Here is a 20037-nt window from a genome sequence, read left to right on the forward strand (position 1 = left end):
TTTTTGAAGACTAATTTTTTAATTGCTAAACCAAGACCATTTCCTTCGTATTGTGCAACTTTTGTTTCTTTAAAGCCATGCAAATTTAATTCTTCCATTTAATTGTTTAGCTCCTGACTTATGGAAGCTATATGCACTACTTAATAACATCCAATCACCTAGTCAAGAGCATGTATGATATAATTGAAAACAACTATATGGAACCAAAAATATGTGTGATAAATATGGAGAAATTTGGAGAGAGAAGATAGAGTAGATATCATATGTTCTTGTATTGCAGTATAAAATTATAAAAAATAATAAAAAGTTATATAAATAAAAGTATGTAATAACACTAAATATATAGGTACATAAAAAAATAAAGAAACCAAAACAACCTGAAGTAAGGTAATCCTCCCTCTAACAAAAAGCCTTTCAGGACATCATTAACAAAGAAAAGATCAGCTTCTCTCCCCATGGACAGAAATGGAGAAGTCAAGAGAATGCTCATAGAGTTTGCCCTTGCCTTTATTTTCCTTTTCTTCATGACTGCATTCCATTTTATGTTGATTTTTTTCCCTATGACATATGGTATGAATTTCTATGAGCACTAAGAGTCAAAGAATAACTTTGAAAAAACTGTGAAGAGCTGTTGGATTTTTTTTTCATGTGCTCAAACACACAGGAAGCTAAGCACACAAAGATTGAACACACTCAAAGGGTTCAACGTAGATGGCCCTGTTTGCGCTGGCATGTTTTCTACCTAATCATTTGTAAAGAACCAGGAATGCTTTTAATAACTAGGGAATTAGTAAAGCCACACAGAAGAACACATACCCAGTGGAATGTTTCCTTTCTTCTTTATTTAGCATGACATGAAAACTTAATGAGGTTTAAAAAATATTTAGATTAGAAATTCCAACGTCTTAAGAATTTTATTAGATATGTTACCTTATCATTGTTACAGTACTTAGATTCATTTAATCAGAGTGCAAAAACATGATGATTACAGTTTCAAAATTTTTTGAACATTTTCAAAAACTTACCAAACTGGCAAATTCTGTGGCTGTTTTACAGTGAATGCACAAGAGACTTTCAAACACTAAATGTGCCTCTCTAATCTTTTTTTCAGTGAATCTGTGACTTGCTTGTTTCTCAGGCTGTAGATAATTGGATTTAGCACAGGGATTATGACCGTGTAAAACAGCGAGTCCATCATACCTTGTTCATCTGTTTGTTGAGATGCAGGGAGCACATACATGAAGAGAAGAGGCCCATAGTATAAGGACACAGATAAGAGATGAGCTCCACAGGTGGAGAAAGCCTTCCTTATACCTTGGAGAGACTTCATTTTTAAGATTGTAAACAGCACGAGTGTATATGAAACCAGGACAGTCATAATGGTGACTACCTGTATTGAACCAGACAAAATAAATACTAAAAGAAGGTTAAGAGTGGGGTCTGTACAGGAAATATTATACAGTGGTATAATGTCACAATAAAAGTGGTGGATTATGTTAGAATTACAGAAGGTTAATCTGAATAAAAACAATACATGAAACAAGGAATGAAGAAAGCCCCCTACAAATACTGAAACTAGCAGGCGGATGCATAGTCTATTGGTCATAATAACTGGATAAAGTAGTGGTTTGCATATGGCTACATATCGATCGTAGGCCATTGTACCCAAAAGAAAGCATTCTGTCGTTCCACCAAAGGCAAAGGCAAAAAATTGTATCATGCACTCAGAAAGTGATATCATCTTGTTTGTGGATAACAAATCAAACAACATATTAGGAGTCACTGTGGATGATATCCAGGCATCTACAAAAGCCAAACTCCCAAGGAAAAAGTACATAGGGATATGCAGGTGGGGGTCAGTCCAGATGAGAGCAATCAGACCTAGGTTCCCTACTATAGTGATGAGATATATGGCCAAAAATAGCAGGAACAGGGGCACCTGCAGTCCTTGATGATCCGTGAGCCCTGTGAGAACAAACTCTGTCAGCAATGTTGTATTCTCTCTTTCCATGTGCTGCTCACTGGACGTTGCCTGAAATGAAATAGAGTAAGTATAATGGAGCATTCACTTATATTTTAAGGTTAACATGGGAACAGGATTCGATAGGAAATCACATTTTTACCAGAACTGTCTATTAATTTTCCAAACCTTCTGGAAATGGGATTATAGGTGACTGCGATGTGGTCCCTAGAAACTGAACCTCTCTAAGATCAGCAAGAACCCCAACCTCCAAGCCATCCGTCTAGTCCCAGTTTCTCTATTTTCTATGTTAGCACTGACTTCTATTCAATTAACTCAGTTCCTATGTTAAACCAGAGGCCTACATATCCAAAGGGGAGAGGGTAAGGAATGTATATTAAGCACAGTGATTAAAGAAAGCAGCAGGAGTGAGCCAGAAGGCTGCATATTGTGAACAATAAAAAAAAAAAAAAGAAAGAATAAGAATAGTTCAGAAATAAAGTGCCAGGTGCAAAAGCAATGTGCTGGGGGAGTGGTTCTCAACCTTCCTAATACTGTGACCCTTTAATAGAGTTCTTCATGTTGTGGTCACCACCAACCATAAAATTATTTTTGCTACCACATAATACGTGTAATTTTGCTACTTTTATGGATCATAATTAAATATTTGTGTTTTCTGATGGTCTTCGGCATCGCTGGGAAAGGATTGCTCAATTACCAGATTGAGAACTGCTGTTCTATGGGAAGGGGAGAGAGAGAGAGAGAGAGAGAGAGAGAGAGAGAGAGAGAGAGAGAGAGAGAGAGAAACTAAGGCTGAAAATACAGAGATTGTTAGATTGTTGGTGGCTTCAGCAAGATGACTTTCCTTTATTGAATGGAATTTAAAAATCATAGAATAGCAAGATGTTAGTGTAAAAGGAGTGGCATGAGAATAAAAGGAAAATAAATGATACAACACACTCCATTAGAGTACAGAGGGCAGGAGATCCACCTGACTCTTCTGTAAAATATTTTAAGCAAGTTCTCAAAATGAAGAATAGGCAGTTCAAAAGAAATCAAGATTAAACAGAGAAGAAGAAAAAGAAGAGTGATGAAAGAGCTAAATTTATGTGGAATGAAAGAAAGTGAAAGGCCATGAAAAATGGCAAAAGTAGCAGCCAGAAGTCGATAAGTATGGTAAAAGCAAACCACAGAGAGAAGAAGAGAGCATGAAAGATTCACAAAGCAAAATAATGAGAAAAGCTCAAAGGTCTGAGGGGAGCATTTGCCCTAACCATGTGTTCATTAATATCTGCTTTATCAGAATCACTTCACTTAAAGAATTCAAATCTACTTTTATGGAATTTATTCATAATTAAGAGGCTTCAACTTAAGTTTTTCCTTTTTTATGAGTATAGTGATAGTGTATAAAGGTTCATTCTATACCTTATCTTATCTTTTGTAAAGAATAGGATCAAAATATTGATTAGATACAGATTATGTGAAGATTACATTGTACATATAAAGTGAAATTTTATATTGAGTGAATTTTGTATGGATTCTATATTGCTTACTTGTTATTTCAAATCAGTTATCGAAAATCTTCAAATATGTAAATAAGAAATACCCAATTTAATAAAGATGGAAAAAAAAGAATAATGTAAGATTCTTCTCAAAATCAGTTTCTAGGATTCTGTGTAAAGGGAGAAAAATAATACTTGTAAAACATTGGAGTAAAACATCACAATTATATATTCATTACTGTCTTGTTAAGATATTTGAGGAAATGGTCTGGTATTTTCAGATCATTTAAAATACTTCCTAAAACATTCTCTGTTAACCTATGTGAACTTTATATATGAAGATATCATAGTGAAATGAACTACTTTTGTATGCCAACCTAAAAGATAAAATTTTAAAAATAAAAAAGTATATATAGATATATTTCAAATAGCATATATATATGGACACACACATACATATATATGTGTGTGTGTCAGTGTACATGTACATATAGGCAAATATATACACACTCATTTAGATACATTCTCCTATGATTATATAATTAATATTACATAAATTACTTAATTATATTCATAAAAAAGTTTTCAAGTTTTCATCATATATTTTTATATCTATACATAATTATGACATGAGGAGACATGAAAGACTTATTTAGTAGGTATTTAATAGGTAGATATTCAATTTTAATCAGAAATTAAATTGGTCTTTATATCAGAATTGTCTAATTATTTCTTATACAAGATAATGGCATCAATCTGAAAACTGAGCTTGGACGCACTCATATTTTATCACAACACAACTGATAAGGTTGTGATAAATATGGTGGGGTGATAATAAAACTTGTTACATGGAATAGTTAAGTTTATAGCCATGTTTCTTGTCCATATTTTAGTCAGAAAAATAAAACAGAGACTCAATTTTTGCTTTTTCCCCGGATATTTTTTGCATTTTGTACAGAAATTCTAAAATTACTATAAGTTAATAGATTTAAAATTTTTAAATCATCTTTACAAAGATTAATATTAGGAAATATTTTTAATGTTACCAATATCTTCTAAGGAATTGTGGAAATCCTTTAAAAGTATTCAAATTTTTCAAAAGCAGAAATAACACATTTTTCGAGGCAGATGTGAGGAGACATGTAGTTCACTGACTCACTTGACTGGCTTTGCTTACAAAGCCAAAGAAAGTGTTGTTTATATCACTGATTCTGCAACATAGAAGCAACCAATTGCACACTTGTGCTTTTTTTTTTTCCTAGGGAAGAAGATTTGAAGAATTGAAATTCCCCTCAGAATGCCTTAGGATTCCCTATAGGATAAAGGGAAGATCATCAACTGGGCATTGCTGATGGATGTGTGTGCAAAATTCAGGTCTTCCCAGAGGATTGATAAACATCAAATCACTCTGTGCCAAATATAGCTTAAGAAATTAAACTTACATGTAATATCACTGTATTTCATCATTAGTGACATGCCTGATGGCTTTATGGCAACTTTGGTTTAGATGTAAAATTGAATGCAGTGAATGCTTTAATGTCACGATTTTAATTAAGCAGCTGTCTACATTTTCTACAAGGTAAAATCAAAAAATAACATTGTTCTGCTAATACAAATAATACCTTACATTTGGACATGTCTTAACTCCCTTAATTTAATCACAAATCTGATAAACAAAATTCAAATAAGTCATGGGAAAAGATCAGAGGAAAACCAAAAACAAATTTTAAAAGGTAGCAGCATATAGCCATGCTGTCCAAACAGGGCCATGAACTTGAAGATGTGAAGATGACCCATCACTTCTAGGTGATTCTAACTGTCATCTGGGGAGACTTTCTTTCAATTAATTAGCCTTAATAGACATTGTATATTCAAAAACATAATGTGTGAGTGTGTGTCTGTGTATAAATGTATATCCTTATCCATATTTACATATATATGATTTTTTAAAACAGAGGAATAATATCTCATAATAATATCCTTTATTTCTTGAACTGATCAGTCAAAACCTGTATTATAGTTCTAGTATAAATTATTGACTTCCTCTTCCTCCAGCAAGTACATCTGATCATGGTACTTTGAAAGGCATGGTAATTCGATCCTTGATGGTTCTGAGCTATTAGTAGGCTCTGAATAGGCTTGATAAATTATTTCATTGAATTTAATTATATGGATTTTCATTTATTTTTATGGCCTATTACCTAAACCATACACAACGTTTAAAATATTACTTGGTATAACTTATTGTAAATAACCTAGAAGTCACTTAAAGTTCAAAGTATCATCTGTGCTCCTAGCTAATCAGGAATTGAGAAGTCAGGTCACCTGAGCAAATAGATTGGGGATAGCCTGGACAACAGAGTGAAAAAATGTGCTACTGGAAGAGTTAAACTGTTAAAACGAATAAAGCACATGAGTCTTGTTAATTATAACAGGTTATAATACATTATAAACAAAGACATTTTCTATAATGGTCTTGATCTTCCACATCCTTGATATTCAGGAGAGGTCCTTGAAACAATCCTCTTCAAATACCAAGAGATGACACCATGCTGATTAAAACTATGAAGTTAAGTTCTTAAATTTGGAGGTTCCTCAGAAAGTTGGAAATAGATCTACCTGAAATGCCAGTTATACCACTCTTAGGCATATACCAAAAAGATGCCCCACCATACCACAGGGGCACATGTTCCACTATGTTCACAGCGACCTTATCTGTGATAGCCAGAAGCTGAAAACAACCCAGATGTCCCACAATAGAAGAATAGATACAGAAAATGTGGTTCATTTACACAGCTATTAAGAATGAGGACATCACTTCTGCTTTCTGGCTGTGCCTAGAGCTGAACCAGTCCCACAGCTCCTTGCACCCAAATCCTGTTTAAGAGAGAGCTGGATCCTCAGAAGCTCAGACAATCTTGAAACCTCAGGGGAGACAACTACTTCTGCCCACATTCCTGACCCAAGAGGAACTTGCCTAGTGTCCTCTGTGCCTCCTGGGCACAGGGACCTAGAAACAGTCAGGGGCAGGATCCTTCAGGTTTCTGCCTGCACCAAGAGCTGAAAGCCAGTCTCCAGGAGCAGTCACACCTGAGAGCAGAGGTAAGATCAACTTTTCTACTTCAAGCAACCTGCCTGGTGGCCTCAGAACACAAAAAGGCAGAAGTCCTCTGGGGTATGACACTTCCAGTTTCTGGCTATACCCAGAGCTGAACGAGTCTCACTGCTCTCTGCACCCAAATCTGTAGGGGAGAGAGCTGGACCCTCAGAAGTATGGACAATCCTGAGACTTCAGGGGAGACTGCTACTTCTGCTCATAATCCTGGCCCAAGAGGAACTTGCCTAGTGGCCTTTGGATACTGCAATACAGGAGCAGTCAGCTGCAGGAACCTGCTGGTTTCTGCCTATGCCCTGAACTGAAATGAACTGGTGCCACAGCTCCCTGCACCCAAATCCCATGGGGGAGAAAGCTGGACCCTCAGAAGAGCAGGCAACCCTCAGGGCACAGGAACTTAGGAGCAGTCACAAGCAGGACCCTTCCAGTTTCTGCATGTGCCTAGAGCTGAAAGCCTATTGCCAGGAGCACCAACACACCTGAGAGCATAGGTAAGATGAAATCTTTTGCTGCAAGCAACCTGCCTGGAGGTTTCAGGTCACTCATAACCAGGAACAGTTCTATGCTCAAAGACCTGGCTGAAAGAAAACAGGTCTAAAGGAGTGCTGACACAGCCTAGAGGAGGGTCAAGCCATTGTCAGAAACAGCAAAACAAGCTAACACCAGAGACAACCTGATGGTGAAAGGCAAGCACAGGAACATAAGCAACACAAACCAAGACTACTTGTCATCCTTAGAGCCCGGTTCTTCTAGCAAAGCAAATACTGGATATCCAAACACAACAGAAAAACAAGATTTGGATTTAAAATCACATCTCAGGATGATGATAGAGGACTTTAAGAAAGACATAATTAGCTCCCTTAGAGAAAGACAGGAAAACACAGGTAAACAAGTAGAAGCCCTTAAAGAGAAAACACAAAAATCCCTTAACAAATTACAGGAAAACACAACTAAACAGGTAAAGGAATTGAACAAAACCATCCAGAATTTAAAATGGAAATAAAAACAATAAAGAAAGCACAAAGGGAGACAACCCTGGAGATAGAAAATGTAGGAAAGAGATCAGGCGTCATAGATGCAAGCATCACCAACAGAATATAAGAGATAGAAGAGAGACTCCCAGGGGCCGAAGATACCATAGAAAACATTGACACAACCATTGAACAAAATGTAAACTGCAAAGCTCCTAACCCAAAACATTCAGAAAATCAAGGACACAATGAAATCAAACCTAAGGAAAATAGGTATAAAAGAGAACAAAGACTCCCAACTTAAAGGGCCAGTAAATATCTTCTACAAAATTATAGAAGAAAACGTCCCTAACCTAAATTAAGAGATGCCCATAAAAATATAAGAAGCCTACAGAACTCCAAATAGATTGGACCAGAAACGAAATTTCTCCCATCATATAATAATCAAAATAACAAAAGCACAAAACAAAGAATATTGAAAGTAGTCAGGTAACGTATAAAGGCAGACCTATCAGAATTACACCAGACTTGTGACCAGAGACTATAAAATCCAGAAGATCCTGGACAGATGTCTAAGAAGACACAAATGCCAGTCCAGGCTACTATATCCAGCAAAACTCTTAATTAACATAGATGGAAAAATCAAGACATTCCATTACAAAACCAAATTTATACAATATCTTTCTACAAATCCAACCCTACAAAGGATAATAGATGGAAAACTCCAACACAAGGGGAGAAACTACCCCCTAGGAAAAGCAGGAAAGCAATCTCCTCTTGTGTGAAGAGAGACACACAAATGTAATTCCGCCTCTAACAACAAAAATAACAGGAAAATACAGTCACTATTCCTTAAAATCTCTTAACTTCAATGGACTCAATTCCCCAATAAAAGGACACAGACTAACAGACTGGATAAACAGAGAGCCTCACGTTTTGTTGCATACAGGAAACATAACTCAGAGACAAAGACAGACACTACCTCAGAGTAAAGGCTTGAAAACAACTTTCCAAGCAAATGGTCCAGAGAAACAAGCTGGAGTTGTCATTCAAATATCGAATAAACTAGACTTTCCACCAAAAGTTATCAAAAAAGATAATGAAGGACACTTCATATTTATCAACAGAAAAATCCACCAAGATGAAGTCTCAATCTTAAATGTCTATGCTCCAAATGCAAGGGTACCTACATTCATAAGAGAAACCTTACTAAATCTCAAACCATACATTGCTCCTTACACATTAATAGTAGGAGATTTCAGCATCCCACTCTCATCAATGGACAGATCATGGAAACAGAAAATAAATAGAGACACACTGAAACTAACAGAAGTTTTAAACCAAATAGATTTAACAGATATTTATAGAACATTTCATCCTAAAACAAAAGAATATACCTTCTCAGTACCTCATGGTACATTTTCTAAAAATGATTATATAATTGGTCACAAAACAGGCCTCAACAGATAGAAGGAGATTGAAATAACCCCATGCATCCTATTAGATCACCACAGACTAAGGCTGGTCTTCAATAACAACAATAACAACAGAAAGCCCACATATACATAGAAGTTGGAAAATGTTCCAATGATATCTTGGTCAAGGAAGAAATAAAGAAAGAATTAAAAGACTTTTGAGAATTTAATGAAAAAGAAGGTACAACATACCCAAACTTATGGGACAAAATGAAAACAGTGCTAAGAGAAAAACTCATAGCTCTGAGCCTCCACAAAGAAACAGGAGAGAACATACACTAGCAGCTTGACGGGACACCTAAAAGCTCTAGAACAAAAACAAGCAAATACATCCAAGAGGAGTAGAAGGCACAGCATAATCAAACTCAGGGCTGAAATCAACCAAGAAGAAACAAAAGGACTATACAAAGAATCAACAAAACCAGGAGTTGGTTCTTTGAGAAAAATCAACAAGATAGATAAACCCTTAGCAAGACTAAACAGAGGGCACAGAGAGTGTGTCCAAATTAACAAAATCAGAAATGAAAAGGGAGACATAACAACAGAGTCTGGGGAAATTAAAGAAACTATCAGACCCTACTACAAAACCATATATTCAACAAAACTGAAAAATCTGGAGGAAATGGACAGTTTTTCTAGACAAATATCAGGTACCAAAGTTAGATCAGGAATAGGTAAACCATCTAAACAATTCCATAATTCCTAAAGAAATAGAAGCAGTTATTAAAAGTCTCCCAACCAAAATGAGCCAAGACCAGATGAGTTAAGTGCCAAATTCTATCAGACCTTCATAGAAGACCTCATAATGATACGGTCCAAACTGTTCCACAGAGTAGAAGCAGAAAGAGCACTACCCAATTCCTTCTATGAAGCCACAATTATTCTTATAATTAAGACCCAACAAAGAAAGAGAACTTCAGACCAATTTCCCCTATGAAAATCAATGCAAAAATACTCAATAAAATTTTTGCACACTGAATCCAAGATCACATTAAAATGATCATCCATCATGATCATGTAGGCTTTATCCCAATGATGCAGGGATGGTTCAATATACAGAAATCCAATGCAAGCAAACACAAAGAAAACACGACATGATAATTTCATTAGATGGTTAAAGCATTTGACAAAATTCAACAGCCCTTCATGATAAAATCTTGGAAAGATCAGGAATTCAAGGCCCATACCTAAACAAAGTAAAAGCAATATACAGCAACTAGTAGTCAACATTAAACTAAACAGTGAGAAACTTGAAGCATTCCCACTAAAATCAGGGACTAGACAAGGCTGCCCTCTCTCTCCCAGGTTATTTAATATAGTACTTGAAGTCCTAGCCAAAGGAATCAGACAACAAAAGGAGGTCAAAGGGATACAAATTGGAAAGGAAGAAATCAAAATATCACTATTTGCAGATGATAAGAGTATATTTAAATGACCCCAAAAATTCTACCAGAGAACTACTAAGCCTGATAAACAATTTCAGCAAAGTGACTGGGTATAAAATTAACTCAAACAAATCAGTAGTCTTCCTCTACTGAAAGGGTAACCGGCTGAGAAAGATATTAGGGAAAGGACACCCTTCACAATAGTCACAAATAATATAAAATACCTTGGTGTGACTCTAACCAAGCAAGAAAAAGATCGGTATGACGAGAACTTCAAGTCTCTGAAGAAAGAAATTGAAGAAAATCTCAGAAGATGGAAAGATCTCCCATGCTCATGGATTGGCAGTATTAAGATAGTTAAAATGTCCATTTTTACCAAAGCAATCTACAGATTCAATGCAATCCCCATCAAAATACCAATCCAATTCTTCAAAGAGTTAGAAAGAGCAATTTGCAAATTCATTTGGAATAACAAAAGCCCAGGATGGTGAAAACTATCCTCAACCATAAAAGAACTTCTGGGGAAATCACCATTTCTGACCTAAAGCAGTACTACAGAGCAATAGTAATATAATCTGTATGGTATTGGCACAATGACTGACAAGTAGATCTAGGGAATAGAATTGAAGACCCAGGAATGAACCCACACACCTATGGTCACTTGATCGTTGACAAAGGAACTAAAACCATCCAGTGGAAAAAAGATGGCCTTTTCAACAAATGATGCTGGTTCAACTGGTGGCCAGCATGTAGAAGAATGCAAATCGATCCATACTTATTGCACTGTACAAACCTTAAGTTCAAGTGGATCAAAGACCTCCACATAAAACCAGATGCACTCAATCTAATAAAGGAAAAAATGGGCAAGAGTCTCGATCACATGGGCACTAGGGAAAATTTCCTGAACAGAACACCAATGGCTTATGCTCTAAGATCAAGATTCAACAAATTGGACCTCATAAAACTGCAAAGCTTCTGTAAGGAAAAGGACACTGTCATTAGGAGAAAACAACAACCAACCGATTGAGGAAAGATCTTTACTAGTCCTACATCTAATAGAGGACTAATATCCAAAATATACAAAGAACTCAAAAAGTTATACTCCAAAGAGCCAAGTAACACTATGAAAAAATAGGTTACAGAGCTAAACAAAGACTTCTCAGCTGAGGAATATTGAATGGCTGAGAAGTACCTAAGGAAATGTTCGACATCCTTAGTAATCAGGGAAATGCAAATGAAAACAACCCTGAGATTCCACCCCAAACCAGTCAGAATGGTTAAGATCAAAAGCCCAGGTGTAAATAGATGCTGGTGAGGATGTGGAGAAAGAGGAACACTCCTCTATTATTTGTGGAATTGAAAACTGGTACAACTCTGGAAATCAGTCTGGAGGTTTCTCAGAAAATTGAACATTGTAGTGCCTGAGGACCAGTTATACCTCTTGGGCATATACTCAAAAGATGCTCTAACATACAACAAAGACACATGCTCCACTATATTCATTGCAGCCTTACTTATAATAGACAGAAGCTGGAAAGAACCCAGATGTTCTTCAACAAAGGAATGTATACAGAAAATGTGGTACATCTACACAGTGGAGTACTACTGAGCTATCAAAAACAATGACTTCATGAAACTCATAGCAATGGATGGAAGTAGAAAATATCATCCTGAATGAGGAAAACCAATCACAAAAAAAAGCATATATGGTATGTACTCTCTAAATGGATATTAACCCATAGGCTCCAATTTCCCAAGATACAATCCACAGTCCACAAGAAGCTCAAAAATAAGACGACCAAAGTGTGGATTCTTAGTCCTTCTTAAAAGTGCAACATAAATATTCGTAGGAGCGTATATGGAGACAAAGTTTGGGGCAAAGACCAAAGGAATTGCCATTAAGAGCCTGGCTCTCCTGGGTATACAGCCCATTTATATACAGCCACCAAAGCTTGATAATATTGATCAAGCCAAGAAATGTATGCTGATAGGAGCCTTGATATAGCTGTCTCCTGAGAGGCTCAGCCAGAGCATGTCAAATACAGAGGTGAATGCTAGCAGAAAAACATTGAACTGAAAATGGGGTCTCCATTGGAGGAATTAGAGAAAGGATTGAAGGAGCTGAAGGGGCTTAGTATTAAGTTAGGTTGCAACCCCATAAGAACAACAATACTAACCAACCAGTGTTTCCAGGGACTAAACCATTCCCCAAAGTCTAAACATGGACAGACCCATGGCTCCAGCTGCATATGTAGAAAAGGATGGTCTTGTTGGGCACCAATGGAAGGAGAAGCCCTTTGGCCTGCCAAAGCTGGACCTCCTATTTCAGGGGAATATGAGGGAGTATGAAGGGGGTGGTTAGAGAGGGGAATACCCTCACTGAGGAATGGGATGGGATAGGGGGCTTAGGGCCGGGAAACCGGGAAATGGAATAATATTTGAAATGTGAACCAAAAAATCTAATAAAATTTTTTTAAAAATAGTTAAATAAAAAAAGGAGGACATCATGTCTTATGCAGGAAAATGGAAGGAACTAAAAAGTATCAACCTGAGTGAGGTAATTCAGACTCAAAAGGACCTACATGACAGGAGGCTAGCATGACTGTCCTCTGAGAGGCCCAAAAGCAAGCAGATGACTGAGACAGGTGCAGATACTTACACACAACCATTGGACTGAAGTCAGGGACACCTGTGGTTGAATTAGGGAAAGACTGGAAGAAGCTGAGGAAGAGGATGACCCCATAGGAAGACCAGCAGTCTCAACTATCCTGGACCCCTGAAATCTCTCAGATACTAAGCCACCAACCAGGCAGCATAAACAAGACGGTTGAGGCCCCCAACACACATACAGCAGAGGACTGTTAGTTCTGGCCTCAGTGGGAGATTGAGGCCCCAGGGAGAAGGGAGGTCTGGTGGGGGGACATCCCTTTGTAGATAGGGAGGAGGAGAAATGGGACGAGGAACTGTGAGAGTGCAGATCTGGAGGGAAACAAGAACTGGACTGTTTTATTTACTTTTTAAATTGGGTATTTGATTTATTTACATTTCAAATGTTATCTCCCTTCCTGGTTTCTCCTTCACAAGCCCTTTATCCCATTCTCTTTTCCCCTGCTCTTATGAGTGTGCTCCCCCACTCATCCACCCACTCCTTTCTCACTGCCTTGACATTACCCTACACTGAGGCATTGAGCCTTCACAGGACCAAAGTCCTTCTTCCCCTTGATGTCAGATAAGGCTATCCTCTGCTACATATGCAACTGGAGCCATGGGTTCCTCCAGGTATACTCTTTGTTTGGTAGTTTAGTCCCTGGGTGCTATGGGGGCTCTGGTTGGTTGATAGTGTTGTTATTCCTATACAAATACCTTCAGCCCCTCCAGTCCTTTCCCTAACTCCTTCATTGATGTCCCTGGTTAGTCCAATGGTTGGCTGTGAGCATCCACATCTATATTTGACAGACTCTGGCAGACCCTGTCGGGAGACAGCTATATCAGACTCCTGTCAGCAAGCACATCTTGGCATCCATAATAGTGTCCGGGTTTGGTATCTGTTTATGGGTTGTTATAAAATAAAAGTAATAAAAATGTAGACTATGAAACAAAAAAGAATATCTTTTGTGTAAGTGATGAGAATAAAAGTGAATTTATTAAAAAACATTTACATAAATTTTACAAAGATGGTATCTTTTTTGAGATAAGCTAAATATTCTCATAGCCAGTAAGCATCTAGTGTACAACAAATAATGATACCAGGTATAAGGTTTTATCTTGTAGAATAGGACTTAATTCCAATGAAATAGCTGGTTACTTCTGTGACATTCACGTCATTATTGTACTCCTTGGTGTAGCCAAGCTAGCCATTACTGTTTCTCTCAGGTTTCATGACTGAATAAAATTGATGATTATTTTCCTCCTCCATCTTATGTAGCACCTTGCTGTACCAGGAAAAATAGCCACTAGAGATGAAATGTCCATGTCAGTACAAGCTTCTATAACAGAAATATGTTTCAGTTTAAACTATAGAGTCTTACCATCAAGTGCTAGAGGGTAAACAATTGCAGTTACAATATTCTGAATGTTTGGGAACTCACTGGCCAACAATTCCAAAAGAAGACACCCATTCTGGAACTCAGGCATTTTTTATTAGCACACAATGTCCAGTGGAGACATTTTTGGCCCATTACAGGGTAATTCTATTTTACATGTTAGTAAACTTGTATGATGATTTCTAGGTTTCCAAATTACTTTTTCACAAAATCATTTATTTTATTTAACCCCCTTTATGTTCTATCTTCTACCCTACTTTGCCTTCCTCCACTCTAATTTATTCCTTCCTGTTCCAGAATATTAAAAATTACAATCTATTGTGAAAATATTACAAATTACATTGTGAAAATGTCTACTCTACCAAAAGCATTATACACATTCAACAAAATTACCATCAAAATCCCAATGATATTCTTCAAAGAAAAAAATAAACTTAAATTTCACATGGAAGCAAAAAATACACAGATTATCAATACACAATCCTGAATAGTAGTAGCAGCAGTAGCAGCAACAACAACAACAACAAAAAACAATAACAAAACCTGCTGGAGGTATTGCCACCCAAGATTTCAAATTATGCACAAAACTATAATAAAACTGTGTGATACCTGAATATAAAACAGTTCATTGATGAATGGACTAGAATTTGGGACTCACATAATTCATACTTCAAAGGCCATATGAATTTTTACAAAGTGACCAAAAATATTCACTGTTGAAAGAACAGAATAACAAACATGGCTGATCAAATTTTGTAGCTACATGTAGAATAGTGAAATTAGATTCTTGTCTCTCACTCTGCAGGAAACTCACCTCTAATGACTCAAAGACTGCAATAGAAGACCTGACACCCTGAATCTGAGAGTAGAGGAAGCAGGGGATATACTTGAGCACACTGGTATAGGAAGGGCTTTCTCAATGGGACTCTGACAACTCAGGCACTAAGACAAATGATTAGTGAATGGGACTTCAAGGAATTCAAAAGGTGACATATAGCCAATGACATCATCATTTTAGTGAAGGGGCAGCCTAGAAAATAGGAACAAATCTTTACCATTGATACACCTTACAGAGGGACTTTATCTAGACCATGCAAATCACTAACAAACCTAAACATCAAGAAAATGAACAAGGGGCTGGAGAGATGGCTCAGCAGTTAAGAACACTGACTGCTCTTCCAGCGGTCCTGAGTTCAATTCCCAGCAACCACATGGTGGCTTGCAACCATCTGTAATGGGATCTGGTGCCCTTTTCTGATGTGTCTGAAGACAGCTACAGTGTACTCATATATATGAAATAAATAAATCTTTTTTTAAAAAAAAATGAACAAGACAATTAAAAAATGGGACATGGGGGGTTGGGGATTTAGCTCAGTGGTAGAGCGCTTGCCTAGGAAGCGCAAGGCCCTGGGTTCGGTCCCCAGCTCCGAAAAAAAAGAACAAAAAAAAAAATGGGACATGGATTAAAAAAGATAATTCTCAAAAGATGGAATAAAATAGTTGGGAAACATGTCAGAAATATTCAACATCATTAGGCAACAAGGAAAGAAAATTAAAACAACATGGAGATTTCATCTTATCACTGTATGTTGTATGATATTTATGTCTACCAAGATAAAACAGGGGCAGCAACAGCAGTTTGAATTGGTATGCAGCAACTGTTCTAGACAAAGTATTGGGTTTGGGCTTATTTTACATTTTTTTGTTAATGCTTTGACTGTTGTGTGTGTGTGCATGCACATGCACATGCTTGCGTGCCACAGAACATCTAAGATCAGAAGAAACTCTATTGCAGTGTTCCCTGGGTGAATTGAACTCAAGTTTCAATTCCTGTTTTTTATTCAATTTTTATTTAAAAAGTTTTTATTTTTTGAAAATTATTTATTTATTTATTTTACGTATATGAATACACTATTACTGTCTTCAGACACACCAGAAGAGGGCATCGGCTACCATTACAGATGGTTGTGAGCCACTATGTGGTTGCTGGGAACCAAACTCAGGACCTCTGGAAGAACAGTCAGTGCTTTTAACCATTGAACCAACTCTTCAGACCCTCAAGTCTCAATTCTTAAGGGTTGGCAACAAGCCTTTACCAGGAGAGACATCTCACCAACTATGACCTCTGTTTTCATTGAAGAGAATGACATACTCATTGCATTTTGTGTAGTTGTACAGATCAATTCACTTCAATTTCAGAAACATGTATGTAAGGTCTCTCTCACATGTGCAAGCTTCTGTGATACAAACAACAAAAGGCACAGAGCTGTGGAACTTTAGATAGCAATCTATGAGCCAAAAGCTAAGGTCAAGTTAGGCCCAAGAAGTTCAAGTGATTAAATCCTTCTAATGAGTGATATTTTCTGTTCTAGTCGAGGCTATGTGAAAGCCTTGTAGGAAAGCAATGGTATGGTCAGTTTAGTCAAACTATGAAGAAAATACAATGTTTCAATTGTAAATTAAGATGGAGTAATAATGGTAAGGGTGGAACAAGGTATGGAAGGGATGCTGTGTGAAGAACACTTCAGTGAAAACAAGAACATAAGACAGTAAGGTAGGTCCAGAAGACTTTCAGTGATGCATCTTAAATACAACAAAATTTTCACTTGGAGAATCGTGAAAGAAGAGATTCAAGAGTTAGAGTAGGCTTTACAGGAAAGGATATCAAATCACACCAGTGTGAGGAATGCATAGTAAAGAAAAATATAAAAATGCCCACATAAGCATATAGAGTATATCTCTACAAAAATATACGTAAATAAATATAACTAGATATTAATAAGGTATGTGCAGACAGTCTTGATGTTATGAAAATACTTTAAAAATATCAAAAAGTGTTTGATTTCATTAGTTTTGGTTATGAAAAATTACTTTGAAGCAACATTTGTGGAAGAAGAAAGTATTTGCAGGCTGGGGGACATACTCTCTCTCTCTCTCTTCTTCTTCTTCTTCTTCTTCTTCTTCTTCTTCTTCTCCTCTTCTACTCCTCCTCCTCCTCCTTCTTTTTTCCTCTACCTCTTCTTCCCCTCTCCTTCTTCTTGTCTCTCTCCCTTCACCCTCCCTCTCTCTCTCACACACACACACGAACCTCTCACACTCACTTTTCTATGTGTTCTCACTTTCACATTTCTCCTAAAATTCTCACTGTTCTACAATATTATAAGGTGTTGCCATTAATTAATTTTTGGTAATATGCACTTGAAGCTTTTATTTTTCAAGTAGACATTTCAGTTACTGTGTTTTTCAATGGTTTTAGTTTACTTAAATTAAAAAAAATCGACCCCCTTTCTTCTCCATCTTGTACTCTTTTCTGCACATCTTTCTCAATGAATCCAATCTACTCTTGGCCTTTGAAGCTACTGTCACAATATAAAGCAGCGCTAGAAGTGGACTCATAAGGCTCCCTAGACTGTAATAGTGGCCTCTGTTCACTCAGAAAACAAACCGAAGTTCAGAGCATTGCCTTACATGTCTCCCTTGCTGTCATAATTATCTCCTTGCACTCTTTTCTGATTCTTTCTATTGTAAGTTTTAGATTGATTTGCTCTAAGAAGTGAAATTAAGCATGTCCTAAAGTAGTAAAATGAAAGACATGTCAATGGCTAGCCATATACCACAGATCTGTTTCTGTTCAGTAAAATAAAAACCTGCCTCTTCTACACAGGTAGATGTGATACTTTTCTAATCTACACAGCAGTATTGGTATCAAGGAGATAATGTTCAAGTATGTTTTGTAGAAATATTATTCTTAACACTTAATATAATTGCACAGCTACACTGAAAAAGACTAAAACGCTTAAACATTGATTTCATTTGATTTCTGGTGTAATTGTTCCCATATGTAATAACATTTGTTAGAAAGCACTCATATGCTTCTGATATATTTATGTTTTAAGAAGTTTTTAGGCAGTTATGTTTTTGTTAAATAAAATTTTAAGTGAGTTACAATAGTAAAGTACGTTTGTAGTGTGAACATATAAGGACATTTAACATTGACTGTGATTAGTTACCCAAATGTAACAGATAGTTGCAAGAAATCTAAACATTTCTCTTTAATAATTTTGCCAATGAATCAATGACTTGCTTATTTCTCAAACTGTAGATAATTGGATTTAACACAGGAATTATAACAGTGTAAAACAAAGAGTCTATCATGTCTTGGTCATCTACTTCTGAAGACGCTGGGTGCACATACATGAAGAGAAGAGGCCCATAGTATAAAGACACTGATAGGAGATGGGCTCCACAGGTGGAGAAGGCTTTCTTTATGCCTTTGTCAGATTTCTTTTTTAGGATTGTAACCAAAATAATAGTGTAAGAGACAAGAATAGTTGAAATACTGAAAACCTGGATTGAGCCAGAGAAAATAAAAACAATTAGGTAATTAAGAGAAGGGTCAGTACAGGAAATCTTTAACAATGATATAATGTCACAATAAAAGTGATGTATCGTGTTGGAGTTGCAGAAGGTTAATCTCAATAAAAAACCTTCGTGAATTAAAGCATGAATAATTCCACCCACAAAAGACAAGACTATCAGCCATAGACACAGACCATTGGTCATAACTACTGGGTAGAGTAAAGGTTTGCATATGGCTACATAGCGATCATAGGCCATTGCTGCCAAGAGAAAACATTCTGTGGTTGCACTGATATTAAATAAAAAAAATTGTGCCATACATTCAGATAGAGTGATCACCTTGCTCTTACCGAAGAAGTGAAGTAGCATCTTTGGAACCACTATGGAAGACATGGATGTATCTACAAAAGCCAGACTTCCAAGGAACAGATACATGGGGATGTGAAGGTGAGGGTCAGTCCAGATGAGAGTGATCAGACTGACATTTCCAACAATGGTGGTGAGATAGATCACCAAGAAGACCAGGAACAGAGGTATTTTCCACAGAGGCTGGTGACTGAGTCCTGTGAGAACAAATTCTGTCAGCAGTGTGTTGTTCCCTCTTTCCATGGCTTCACTGGATGGTTCTGAAATGAAAGGCAGTGAATGTAAAAAAGAATTACTTACCAACATATATAAATTGAAAACTGGAGATGCAGACTTGAAAAGAGTGTGAACATTTATCAGAAGGTACTTTAAATTTTACTTACCACTATATGATAAACAAATTATTTGGATTAATATAGAAAAATCTGTTCAACTTTTTAAAAGCATGAGTTGAATATTGTGATAAGGAGTTTTTAAACGCATTAAAATATTTTTAGTTGTGTACATGTATGCTTGTGTGGGTGTGTGGTATGTGTACATGAGTGTAGGTACTCATGGAGAGCAGAAGGGAGTGTAGTATCCCTTGGTACTGGAGAAGCAGACATTCATATGCCTACAAGCAGCACAAGAATTAAGCTCCAGTCCCTTGCAGTATCAGTACCACTCTCAACCTCTGGGCTGTCTCACCAGTACTGGATGGCAAGGATGGTAAGCAATTAGAACACACTGATAATTTAAAAAAAAAAACATTCAAGTGTTACAATGAGGCAATGCATTAGAAAAATTTAAGATATTTTTTAAATTAAATATGTGGTGGTGGAGAAAATAGCTTGCTGGGATGGGAAACTAGTGAGAAATATT

General features: G+C 36.7%; 2 protein-coding genes across 2 annotated transcripts; both read right to left on the bottom strand.

The window, feature by feature from the left end:
* Window positions 1-1081: 1081 nt before the first annotated feature.
* LOC116897935 (olfactory receptor 186) lies at window positions 1082-2011 on the bottom strand. Its single transcript, XM_032899334.1, has one exon. It carries the CDS (start codon window positions 2009-2011, stop codon window positions 1082-1084), a length of 930 nt encoding a protein of 309 aa, XP_032755225.1.
* Window positions 2012-18489: 16478 nt separating this feature from the next.
* LOC116897936 (olfactory receptor 187) lies at window positions 18490-19425 on the bottom strand. The gene has a single exon (XM_032899335.1). It carries the CDS (start codon window positions 19417-19419, stop codon window positions 18490-18492), a length of 930 nt encoding a protein of 309 aa, XP_032755226.1. The 5' UTR covers window positions 19420-19425.
* Window positions 19426-20037: the final 612 nt, after the last annotated feature.

Source organism: Rattus rattus, chromosome 4, assembly GCF_011064425.1.
Source record: "Rattus rattus isolate New Zealand chromosome 4, Rrattus_CSIRO_v1, whole genome shotgun sequence".
In the NCBI taxonomy this organism is placed as follows: Eukaryota; Metazoa; Chordata; class Mammalia; order Rodentia; family Muridae; genus Rattus; species Rattus rattus.

Excerpts from the sequence above, each read along its gene's own strand:
- LOC116897936 (XM_032899335.1), bottom strand. The coding sequence starts at position 19,419 with ATGGAAAGAGGGAACAACACACTGCTGACAGAATTTGTTCTCACAGGA.
- LOC116897935 (XM_032899334.1), bottom strand. The coding sequence starts at position 2,011 with ATGGAAAGAGAGAATACAACATTGCTGACAGAGTTTGTTCTCACAGGG.